The sequence below is a fragment of the Protomyctophum parallelum genome, assembly GCF_964188405.1.
Source record: "Protomyctophum parallelum genome assembly, chromosome: 19".
Taxonomy (NCBI): Eukaryota; Metazoa; Chordata; class Actinopteri; order Myctophiformes; family Myctophidae; genus Protomyctophum; species Protomyctophum parallelum.
Window position 1 is genome coordinate 22,081,474 of NC_139717.1, and position 13,161 is coordinate 22,094,634.

Sequence of the window (13,161 nt, forward strand, 5' to 3'; positions counted from 1 at the left end):
TTTCGATGACGTCCCACCGGAAAATAACATTGAATGTTGTGCAACACCATAGAGTCCATATTCTGGCAAACATTAGATGAAGAAACATGGTGTAGAGTATAGCTTAAATTTCACCCATTTTCAACATATCTTCATATAATTGGTCCTCATGAACTAATTGTATGCCTCAAGGTGACGACAGAGGCCAGTTAGCTGTGCCACGCAGAATTGGGCAGATTACCATGTTTTCACATCTGGGTTACTCGCTCGCAGACCTCCATTGTAAGAAAAGGCTTGTGTCAGCAGTAGCTCACGCTGTTTATCTTTCGGCAGAGATATATAATAATATGTTGGGAGGGATGCGATGAAAAATCGCAAATCACATCTTTTGTTAAAAGGCATCTGACATGGTTTCACAGTGAGTACATGACAGTAGTCCATGTGAACTCCAAGAACAGGCCAGGGTCTCATGCTTTGTTGTAGAGCTGGAGGCTAGTTGGCTCAATGATGATTTCTGAACGACAACGCATTCACTGAATAAACGAACGACAAGAGGGCCCACCACGCTCAGTGCGCTTTCATCTTCAAAGAGTCAAATAATTGCAACTTGTGTCATTTTGTTTGCTTGCTTTTTTATTTATACATACTTCACAGTAACGGAAACAAATTGACACTTTCCATGACAGCATACATTACATTAGAATGTGTGAAGTTACCTCACCCTGGCGCACATTGTTGGCTTGTATTTGCGCAGAGACGTTTAGCGTTAAATGTAATTACAGTCACGATGCAGCAGTTAGAACGGCAAATTAACTCACTATGTTTTATCGTCCGTAACATTAATGGCTTTAAAATGTATGCATTGGCAAGTATTCCAAGAGAAGCTTCTCTTCAGTGTGAATGCACAGTATACTGTATATAGTGTAGTGTCATGCAATGCAGATTTAAACAAGATGAATACACCCATTAAGTGTACAGTGTTATAATGCTCTGAAATGTATATAAAGGGTATGCGCCTGCATAAAGTGAGTGGCAAATAAACCTCATCTCCATATTCTAACTTGAACATAGGCCTACTACAGTATCACACAAGCATCAACAAGTAGCAGATCCACAAGCTTGTAGATCAACCAAACATTGTTGACTTGTTCTTGAAGTACTGTTTCTTGACCTTGGGCTTGGCCGCCTCCTCTCGTTCCTTCTTCTCCTTGGCCTGCCTCACCGCCTCGCCTTGCCTCTGCTGCTCTTTGGTGACCGGCGGGCACTTGTAGAGCTTGTTGATCCTCAGCACGTCTATGTCGGACATGCCCTTCCTCTGCCCGATCCGGATGTTGGCGTTGGGGATGGGCGTAATGGTCTCATGCCGCGCGCTCTTGGAGAAGGCGGTCCTAAGGAGAGGGGAAGCAAGAGGATTAACGTAAGCATTAAGAAAAGGAGAAAGAAAACAAAGGCTGGAGTGGATTTAGAGACGCAGGGGCTGAGACGGGGGAGGGGGGGTCATGGGGGGGGGGGGGGGGGGGGGGGTCAGGGGTGGCCTAGATGCAGTACAGTTAGTGTGGTGATGTTTGTTTTCAAAGGAAAAAAAAGTCTGGGCGAACGAGGCTGGAAAAGATTTACAGTAGTTGCTGAATATTCTTCTAAATCAACACTGGGTGGAAAGTTACGAAAGTACATGCATACTGTACTTTTTGGATTGTCTGTACTTTAAGTATTTGTAATACATTTCAAAGACACATATTGCTCACAATGCAAAGCATGTACAGTAGATCGGCCCAATGTTTGCCTGACATGCCCAGAATACGGACCCTAGGCTAATGTGGCTTAAGTGTTCCTTTGCCTTTACCTTCCATAGTGCAATACAGAATTGTAGTCGTATGGAGTGTCCAGATTGTTGGTCTCCTGCTTCTTGAAGTTGACCTTGAAATCTGATGAGGCAAAGGAGACAAGTGTCAAGGTGGACCAACATTCACTTTAATACCGTTTTATTAGTCCTGGACTTTTTTTTTTCATTTTAAAGATCAATGAAACCCTTGGCTGATTTTGTATTATTATTATTGTATTATTGTTGTTGTTATTTTTCAGTTCAGAGTAAAAAGTACAGCAGGTAAAACATGGCTAGGCTTCACAGGACTGACTTTGTAGTGTGGTGTAAGCGACATGGCCGCCGCTCGCTAATAACGGCTGTGTTGGATGTAGGTGTGTGTTGTCAATACTTTGTTTGCACAGTGGCACACCTTAATGTAACACGGCCATTATCAATTCGATTCACTGCAGCTGTGTTACTTAATGCACTAGCCTGCCGTGTTTTTAATCTGCTGTAGGGAAGGATTTAGATAATGTCCTTCCTACATCATAAAGAATGATTATAATTATAATTGAACTGGGGACCCCCACCCTGACAGGGACTTGGAATTGTAGGAATTAGTTTGACTCTGTTCCACAGATAAATATTGTGAAAAACACAAGGTTTGTCAAATTCGACACACACGTTCCACGCCACCACAGGGAGGGCAGTGCCTGGTGCCTGGCGCATGCATTTCCAACTTGCATCGTTCCAAGTGGGCCAGTGCCCGACGGGCGCCGCTCTAGTATTGCTTAATTCTCTTACACTTCTGGATGTTCTCGTAGTTGATGCGGACGTGCTCGTCGCGGTCGCTGCGGCTCTGCTCGTGCTGGAAGCCCAGCGCGTGGAGCAGCTCGTGTTGCACCACGCCGTGCTGCACGCAGCCGAACTTCTGCAGCGACACCACCTGCACGTCCCCCGTACGCCCCAGTGACGAGTAGCACCTGCAGAGAGAGAGAGAGAGAGAGAGAGAGAGAGAGAGAGAGAGAGAGAGAGAGAAATCAGTATTATAACCAGTGGTGGGGAAAGTACTTTTTAGAGAGAGAGAGAGAGAGAGAGACTACTTTGCCGCCTGGAGACCAATCGCATTTTGCTAATAATTGCGCGTTTGATTCATGGTGTTTGGAGCCGTGCAGTTTGGCGGGGGTTTATTGCGTTAGGGCGCTCAGATTAGAGCCGCTGGAAATTAACTTTCAAACACAGTCCTGACTCTCGGGATTGTCATTTCATTACATTTCCGGAAGTTATTTCATTGTGTCCACTCGTCTGGCATCAACACACTGTATAGGATCAAACAAACTTATATAAGCATACTGTAAGAGAACGCATTAGTGTAAATAAAATATTTTACTCTCTGGTACTCTAAAGCACTATAACTGTAACTATAACTATAAAGCTATAGTTTTAATAATCGTACTAACTCAAGTGGAGTCCACGCACCAACAGCTATAATGATGACAGTGCTAAACGACGCAGTTACAGTGCTTGGTGTGGGCTGCCCTTAACCCTATAAGACCAGAGGGCCTGATTCTACAAAATGTCTTCTAAAATCAGTTTTCTGAACAACTTATCAGTGCTGCTACAAACTATTTCATGTCAAGGACCCCCAGAATTATCTGTATTTGGTTGCAGGAAAAGATTTTGTTCCAGGGACCCCCCAGAAGCAAATATTTGAGGTGAAAATGTGTGCTGTGAAAGAATATATATTCAAAGATTTGCGCACGTTTTCACGATAAAATAAATAAATAGCAGATCTACAAGCTCGTAGCACGGCATGACACAGGCTAAAAAAGTGACACCGATGCGTTCCAGGTCTATAGCTGTAGTGATGCTCCATGGGAATGGGTTCAGCGTTAACAAGTGTGAAAGTCGTGAACGGCCGTCGGGCAGTGTTGCGCCTTTGCCTCACCCGAATTTGGGTTCGATGCTGAGGTACATCCTCTCCCCGGCGGGACGGGGGACGAAGCGGACGCACGTCCTGTAGTGGAACTCCTCCATGGCGCCCAGGATCAGGTCCCTCTCGGCCGAGTCTGCAGAAAGCATAGAGGAGAGCAAGATGTGTCAGCACAACGTGTGGAATGACTATAGGTGAAGAAACGGTTAATTAACTGATGGATCTAATCAGTTAAAAAAACCCTGATAATAGATCATTTTATAAAATAATCGCTTAAAATATTGATCACTATTTTAAGTATGCCATCATAGGCGAAAGGTTTCCAAAAATCAAGGCGAGTAGGAAACCTTACTGTATTTAGAGATGTACCATGGTAAACCATGACTCTAGGCGAGTAGGAAACCTTACTGTATTTAGAGATGTACCATGGTAAACCATGACTCTAGGCGAGTAGGAAACCTTACTGTATTTAGAGATGTACCATGGTAAACCATTACTCTAGGCGAGTAGGAAACCTTACTGTATTTAGAGATGTACCATGGTAAACCATGACTCTAGGCGAGTAGGAAACCTTACTGTATTTAGAGATGTACCATGGTAAACCATGACTCTAGGCGAGTAGGAAACCTTACTGTATTTAGAGATCTACCATGGTAAACCATGACTCTAGGCGAGTAGGAAACCTTACTGTATTTAGAGATCTACCATGGTAAACCATGACTCTAGGCGAGTAGGAAACCTTACTGTATTTAGAGATCTACCATGGTAAACCATGACTCTAGGCGAGTAGGAAACCTTACTGTATTTGGAGCTGAAGGTGAATGGGACCTCCACGTTGCCGTTTGCTGATTTTGGCCAGTAACAGTCGAATGTTGTGCTGGAGCATTTCATGGCATTCCTTTTTCTAGAAACAAATATGTCTCCCTCCAGCAGAAAGTCCCTAGACCCTGTAGTCAGAGATAACACAACATAGACAGATGAGATTGTCAGCCAGACATCTTGTTCAAGGTTTTCTTTATGTGTTACAGTTAAACGTTGGGTAAAGCTTAATAGTGCGTGAGATGTATAGATTTTGGGGAATAAATAATATATTAGACGCTTTTATTCCAGAATTGATACTGTGCACTGTACAAAACAAATGTAAAATGAACAAACTGTACAAAAAAAAAAAACTTTCAAAAGGGCACATTGCTGTCCAGAGGGCAAAGAGGCAGCTAGGTGCGTTCGGACCACTTGGTGTCTATCTGCACGTCCCTGACTATGTGCCCTTTTTTATGAATAAAATGTAGTAGCCTATGTTAATACAATATAACTTGCATTTGGTCTCCCTGCTCTTCTAACTAGACACAGGATCTGACACGAATTTTGACCTGATGGTCAAGATTCAATTTATCCCCTGAGCAAGCAGGGCCGGCTCTATTAGCTCAATGGTAAAGCAGATAATGTCAGCACTTGTGCAGTAGAAGAGGAAAGTAGCCAAAAGGCGTGTATTCCAAATTACAAAAGTATTGGCATCAAAATAGACTTAAAGTACCAAAGTAAACGTAGCTCACAACCCCTTTCGATAAAACAATCCTATCAAATGGCCCTAATGCATATCTACAGGAAGACTACTGTAGAGACTACTAACCGTTGTTCATGGTCAAGATGATGTCTGTGAAGTCTGTGTCGTCGAGTCCCAGCAGCTCCTCTGTACAGTAGAAGACAAATACAATAAATAATCATATTTGAACAGGAGACCCCCCCCCAAAAAAAATGACTTGAAGCATTACATTTAGTTTAACTCTCATAGTATAGTTTGTTGGTTACTTTTGATGCAGTAATGGTCTAGATAGATAGATAGATAGATAGATAGATAGATAGATAGATAGATAGATAGATAGATAGATAGATAGATAGATAGATAGATAGATAGATAGATAGATAGATAGATAGATATTTGATAGATGCAGAATAGATAGATATTTGATAGATGCAGAATAGATAGATGCAGTAATGGTCTCATCCTGACCCAAAGGATGAGAACCACTGGCGTATATAGTGTAATGTCATCAATGAAGACAGAAATGCAGAAATGAACTGGCATAGACGAGAGCACTCACCGGGACCGTTCGTACCCTGGTGCTGTGACGGAAAGAAAAGACAGGGTCAATGTTTCATATATAACCGGACCGCACTACCGTGGACAGTAGGGGTGCAATTGAACTAACTTTCAGCCTGGCATCAACATTTTGGCCATTTCATTTTAGGTGAAAACATTCTAGGCTTAAACATTTCCCCAAAATAGGGAAAATAGCAGATGTGACGTAATAGATTGGCTGCTGTAACAATGTATAACAGACAAACTGATTATAATAATCACACAAATGTAAACTATAAAGTTGATAGTATAGTGCAAGTTTGAGCCATCAGGCAGGTTCTTACCGGGTGTGTGTGAGAGTGTCCCAGGAACACCATGAGAAGAAGGGCCAATATGGTCGCTTTGAGCTCCATGGTTCTCTTGGTTGTCAGGTTCAGGGGAGGATGTTCCAGATGTGAGCTGCTGCTGGAGGACTGATGATGATTGTCTGCTGAGGACCGGGCCTTTTATACTGGACCGGTCACTAAGGTGTGGCTTATAGAGGGATCAGTGGGGGTCTGTCTTAGACACACACAGTGTAGTCGAAGCTGTTTTACTTAAGTAAACGTTGCAACACCACTATACAGAAACACTCTGTTTCAAGTGTGTGTGTGTGTGTGTGTGTGTGTGTGTGTGTGTGTGTGTGTGTGTGTGTGTGTGTGCGTGTGTGTGTGTGCGTGTGTGTGTGTGTGTGTGTGTGTGTGTGTGTGTGTGTGTGCGAGTGGCCAGAAGTATTGGCATACTTGAAGTAAGGACATGACTATTAAATGGTTTTACTATTATCCGTGAATTTAAAACATGGACAGAATTAATTAACTGAGGCTCTGTGAAAAAAGAAAGAAGTGAAAATAGTTTTTTTTATTACAGTTGAAGTGCTTTGAAGTCACCGCATGGATGTTTAAATATGTACTTTTTATGTATTATTCATCATTTTGCATGTATTATTATTTAGCTACTGCGTTGTTTGGCTGCTGCATTGTTCGTGTTTTGCTTCGTGATTTTATACATGTGGAATAAATGCATGCATTATCGTGATCGTAAACCCACAATTATTTATCTCGCTATAATCGTCCCATCACTAACTTGAAGTAGCAAAAGTAAAAGTACTTCAGAGAGAGAGAGAGAGAGAGAGAGAGAGAGAGAGAGAGAGAGAGAGAGAGAGAGATCTTTATTGTCATCCAAATACATAAAAAGCATGAATGTTTTTCTCCACTGGTTATGCTCCACTGGCTTACAGATGATCCTATAGTTAAAATAGTGAGAAAAAAAATGCAATACTACAGTAGGCCTACTAATATCACCACTTATACAATAAAATCACCTGTAGACAATGGTTCTCAAACTTTTGCAAGTCAAGGAGGCTCAAAATGATATGTTTGGCTGAAGACCCACTTCAAACATATTTTCAGGGACCTCCAGAAGCAAAGATTTGAGTTGAACACATTTTCATGGTTTGTTTATACGTGTGAAATATGGTTAAAGTGGTTAAAATGATGTGACGCTATATGAATATGATAACAATTCTTTCTGGGGGAACTACTGAGGGACCCCTGATGTTCCCCGGACCCCACTTTGAGAACCAAATCTTCACCACTTTTTAACCTATGTTCATATAATTGGTCCTCACTAATGATGATGATAAAATAGCAAAAAAGGATTCTAGGCCTACTCAGTCCATGTCTCATGTTTTGCAGTAACAATCAAAAGCTACAAAGTAAAGTTGCCAAATTATTGTCATGGAGTAAAACATTCAATATTTGCCTCCGAGATTATGGTGATAGTAAATGCACTTAGTAGTAGGCTACTATCCACCACTTATTAGAGGTAGGACAGGGGAATCAACACTCTTTTTCTGCCTGTGTGTGTGTGTGTGTGTGTGTGTGTGTGTGTGTGTGTGTGTGTGTGTGTGTGTGTGTGTGTGTGTGTGTGTGTGTGAGGGTGTGTGTGTGTGTGTGTGTGTGTGTGTGTGTGTGTGTGTGTGTGTGTGTGTGTGTGTGTGTGTGTGTGTGTGTGTGTGTGTGCGCGCGCGCACCTTAGACACACATCTGATGGGAGGTCACTGCCCGCTATTCCAACATAGGGATAATCTCATTGTGAGGGGATTAAAGTGACCACAGGCTTTAGCATCAGATATCACACAGCCTCCACTGATCCAGGGTCACGCCTTAGAGATGCACCATATTGAGAGGGAACTAGGGTGGGGGTTATTTTCTCTGATTAATATGATGTGGAAAACGGTGTTGATTTTGTCGAGTAAAATTATAACCAAAAATGGTCTCTGGCTACCTTTTGTCTCACAGATGACAAAAAAGCTATGATGACTAAAACTGAGACTAAATATATTGACAATCGTCAACAGATAAAAAGCTAGACGGGAGGGGCTAGTGCTGGAGGAGATCCAGTAGAAGTTTGGTTGTGCTCGGGTGTTGCACTCTGAAATTAGCAGGTCTACAAGCAAGTGAAAATTGCCATTTCAATGGCATCACAGCCCGCCAAAATACATTAAAAAAAATCTTATATTTGGTCGACTAAAACTACACAAAAGGTTGCCTAAATCATTTCAGATGACTTAACAGAATTGTATTCAAATTACTATGACGACTAAACTAAATCAAACTGACTGTCAAAAATCAATACTGGTGGAAAAGCAATTCACTGAGTAAAATCTGTCTGTTTTCTCCCCACAATGAATCTACTCTGGCATTTAAAGCATAATGAAACAGTCTGGTTAGAATTCAAACTAAACGTCTACAATTGCCTCTTCAGCCCTCCAGATTGATGTTACAGTATGTTGATCAAAAGTAGTCCAATTTTAGAGTCTTGTCCTTTTTGGTGTCAAAATGGACAGATAAATGCTACCTGTTTAAATGACCACATTTAACACACACACACACACACACACACATATAGGCCCGTGCCCGGCCCGGGGCCCGTGGAGTTAAGGCCCGTCCGGCCCTAAGCCCGTTGGTACAGTCCAGAAATGGCCCGGGCCCGGCCCGGAAGCCCGACATATTTTTATTTAATATTTCAAGCATGCGTGCCGCCGCCGCGGTCGCTCTATTGGTGCACGGACGCAGCAGCAGCAGCTACTGACTTACAGCTGCACTATATCGCTCTGATAAACCCACATTAAGGAACAAGAAGTCAATAACACACAGACGTCACACTAAAAAGTAGCCTACTTAAATATAATTTTATACAGTAGCTGCTGCACGTGCACTGTCAATCAGCGCAACGCGTTGTGAGCTTGCAGATCGGCTATCGCGGACTCACGCTGCATTATAAAACCCAGAGTAGACGGACAATAATAAGAACACTTACGTTATGTATCTGCAGTTTCTGCAATGTACAAATCCAACTTTGTTTAGTGTGGTAATAATGCTCCCGCAGTATTTCATGTTTTTAGAGAGTATAGCCTATAGGCTACTTACTTAGTACTCGGTGTGTGTGTGTGTGTGTGTGTGTGTGTGTGTGTGTGTGTGTGTGTGTGTACAGCTGCACTGCACAATAATTAGGAGAGAGAGAGGACGAGAGTTTAGGCGCGGAGCGAGAGAGATAGAATGTAAAACACGTTGTTTCAAAGTCTTTATAGTTTTGACCAGATTTTAGTGTGCTTGCCTTGTGGCTTGTGTGTGTGCGGACACTGTGGAGGGGTTATTGTCACGTCACTATGGAGCATGCTGCCGCGCTGCTGAAGCAAGTCCAGTCTGGGTGAAATTCACATCGGAAAATGAATATAACGGCGCGTTGGGCAGTGACAAAGTCGGCCTGGGCCCGGCCCGTTTTCCCCGTCGGTACCCGATGGGCTTGCAGGTCTCTAACACACACACACACACACACACACACACACACACACACACACACACACACACAAACACACACACACACACACACACACACACACACACACACGTGCGGGGGTAGATCTGCTCTTTTCGGTGCGCAAAATAAGGTGAGACCTCGGGAACGCAGGCTCGCCTGGAGACGGCGGAGAGCTCCACGGAACCGGGCCGGCGAGGCGCACACGGTGGTTCCGGGCCCGGGCACGTGGGCCGATCGCCGGGCACGATGCGCGCGGAAAGGCATGCCTTTCAATACCACCAAATACCAAAGGCAACCTATTAAGTCGCAAACGGGTAGATATAGCCCCGACGAGTGCCGCGACGAGTCCTCACGCCACGACGGATTCTTAACGCTGCGACGTATAATTCAAAACACGCTGCGACGTAAAAAAAAAAAGCCCCGACTTAAAATGATTCAGTCGCAACCTAGGTCGAACGTCGTTCTGAGATTTCGCCCTCTCTCCAAATGAATAATGAATTGCATTTTTATGGCGCTTTTCTATGCACTATGTGCCTACTCAAAGCGCTTACAATGGTTCATTCATTCATACATTGGGAGGTGAAGCGGCGAGCAGTCGACGCCAGCGTCCTCACTTCTCACCCCCAATCCAACCCTTGATGCTGAGTGTCAAGCAGGGAGGCACTGGGTCCCATTATTTAGAGTCTTTGGTATGACCCGGCCGGGGATCGAACCCCGACCTCCCAGTCTCAGGGCGGACACTCTAACCACAAGGCCACTGAGCTGGTTTTAGACCATTCCTGACAGTTGGAGCGGCCAGATCGTATCTTCACTGTATGATCCTATCACACAGTGAATACTGTTTCACAAACTGGTCTTGCACAGGTGTGACTACTCTCAAACCCATAGAACACCTCTACAAGAATGCGCTCAAGGTGTTTGACAGGAAGCCCCACTCATATCATCATTGTAACATCCTCCGGAGGCTTATTTTTTTTTGCTTTGATAACTTTAACATTTTCAAACAGGTCAGGGTCATATACAAGACCCTACATGGTCTGTGCCCGCCCCCCCTAAGTGAATTCATTAAACGAAAGCCCGATAGGGGAATCAGTACCAGAGCAACAACTCGAGGAGACTGCGAAGTGCCGCACCGGCAAACAACATTCGGCCAAAATGTCCTTTCAGTACAGGGTTGTGTAGCATGGAATGGCCTTCTTCTGCGTATAAGGGTCGTGCTACATTTCCCTCTTTTAAATACAATCTGAAAAAATGGTTGCTTGAAAACCAAAGCTCCAACCATTTATGATTATTTTAGGTGTATTTATTTTTCATGCTGTGTTCCCTATGTAATGTAATTTAAATGTATTCCACTGTTTGACTGTCTGTTTTTCCGTTTTGTGTTTCCTGTGAGGACTGCGGATGAAAATTAGCAACTGTGCTATATCCGGTGTATTTACGTCCATGTGATGTCCATTAATATGCATTTTCCTGTCCAAATAAACAAATAAAGTAAAGCTTTGAAAAATGAGCTCCAAACCTCACAAAATAAAATAATTAGGGTTATCCTAAAACTCCATCCCAGAACACATCTTCTCCCTGCTCATTTTGATAGCCTCAAATGGCCCAGGGTAGACGAAAGTGTTTCATTGATAAAAGCTGTGTATGGTCTACAGGATACAAAGCAAGGACACCCCGACATACCTTCATAAGTATTTCTCTAAGGTTAGCTACATTCATAATCCTTTCACAATTCAAATGTATTTCGCCCAGTTCTGATGTTATAAATCAAAATGTTTCCAAAACAAATGTCAGACAACAGAGCTGACAATTCAAATCTTTATACACAACAGGGCTAAAAAGGAGAAACAAATAGTGAAAGTGGAATGGTCTCGCTGCAGTGTGCCTCTGGCTGTTATGCCCTAATCCAGGGGTTCTCAACATTTTTGGCCCGGGGGCCCGTATGTAGCTTTGGCCACGTCTCGTGACCCCCGCCCCGCCCCCTGCACTCCCCATCCCCAATACAAACTGACTGCAAAAATAACCTTAATAATAGAGAAAATATATCATAAATGAATACTGAAACCAGATATAATCATTAAGGAAAGTTTATGCATGCACTATGTGTACTATGTGAACTCTTCATTTACATTTTTCAGCCATTCAGTTGCAATTTTTTCTTATTTATTTTAATAATTTGGGGACCCCCCAAAATAATTTGGCGACACCCTAATCCATACATTTGTTACAGATTAACCTGTTTTCCAGGCTAACTAAAAGGTTATTGAGGAGTTTGCACTGTCTGTGATATGTGTGTTCGTGAACAAGTGTGAAACATCGCCCCTGTGTGGGGAGGCTTAAGAACTGCACCTAATACCCAGTCTCCAAAAATGGCCAAAGTTTGCATGCCTATAATGTACACTATATCTAATTGCACAGCACACACACAGAAAGCACAGCAGCACTGTGATATCTGGGAACCAAATTCTATACAATATTTCATAAGTAATGTGTGCTCATCTTGCATGCTGTCATCTGGAGGTGTCGATCTGAGAGCTTGTCTCACTTCAAGTTCTCAGCCGGGACACCTGGGGTGTCGATGGTTTGTTTATACTCCTGGGTGACACGCAAAGGACATTTACATGCTAAGCACAGTGGATCGATCAAAGGGCTACAGTGATCCCAATTATATCTTCTAGGGGGGTGGACACAGGCCAGTCTGGAACAATGTGTATTGTAACTCTTGATAATCAGTCGAATTTCAATGTAACTTGGTCAGTCGAGCTGGTCACACTACCTGTGGCCAGCTGGCTCCTGTGTGAGCCTGTGTGCGTTGCTGCTGTGCACTCTGTGCACTCTGGAATAAACACCAGGAAACTTTCATCTGCTGCTGTCGTGCAGTGTCACGATTCTCTTCTGCTCTCCAGTTCTTGGTTACGTCTCTGTACAGTATTTCGTATAGTAGAACTAGAGTGTTTGGTGTCTACCAGATACCACAGCACATTCATTAAAAATAAATCACACCCGTGTGAAGTGAGGGGCGCTAGCTCTTGTCATCGTGCATCATCCATACCATTGTCGATGGGAATTTCTGTAGAGCAAAAATAGCTCCATTCATTGTCAATGTTATTTAATGTTTGTGTTAGGACAAAAATCTATACAATAGCTGAATATAGGAGGGGCTAGCGCCACTAAAAATATATAATAATTCAAATCTCTGCTACATTGAAAATGAGGGCATGCCCCTCAACTGTACTCCAACTCCAAGTTGAAATAAAGGTTATGGTGCTGATGATGATGATGATGATGATGATGATGATGAATCAATTAAATAAAAGTTCAGGCCCATACCAGCTGTAAACATAAAAGTGAACACATTAATTCATTACTAATAGCAATCCAATAATGTCAATTATTGTGATAATGCATATTGTACCTATATAGTTTTACATTTGGTACTGTGTAGTATATTCTTCTGCCAATACTTTTGCACTCGTACTACTCGAGTAAAATACAGGAAAGCGA

The 13,161-nt window shown here is 43.0% G+C and overlaps 1 protein-coding gene across 1 annotated transcript; it reads right to left on the reverse strand.

The window, feature by feature from the left end:
* Positions 1–1,105: 1,105 nt before the first annotated feature.
* Positions 1,106–6,209, reverse strand: LOC310876857 (low choriolytic enzyme-like; the record flags this gene model as incomplete). The annotated part of the gene is made up of 8 exons (XM_083790509.1): positions 1,106–1,367; positions 1,823–1,904; positions 2,588–2,766; positions 3,732–3,852; positions 4,517–4,663; positions 5,347–5,406; positions 5,819–5,840; positions 6,141–6,209. The coding sequence occupies 8 exons, from the start codon at positions 6,207–6,209 to the stop codon at positions 1,106–1,108; spliced, it is 942 nt and encodes a 313-aa protein (XP_083646635.1).
* Positions 6,210–13,161: the final 6,952 nt, after the last annotated feature.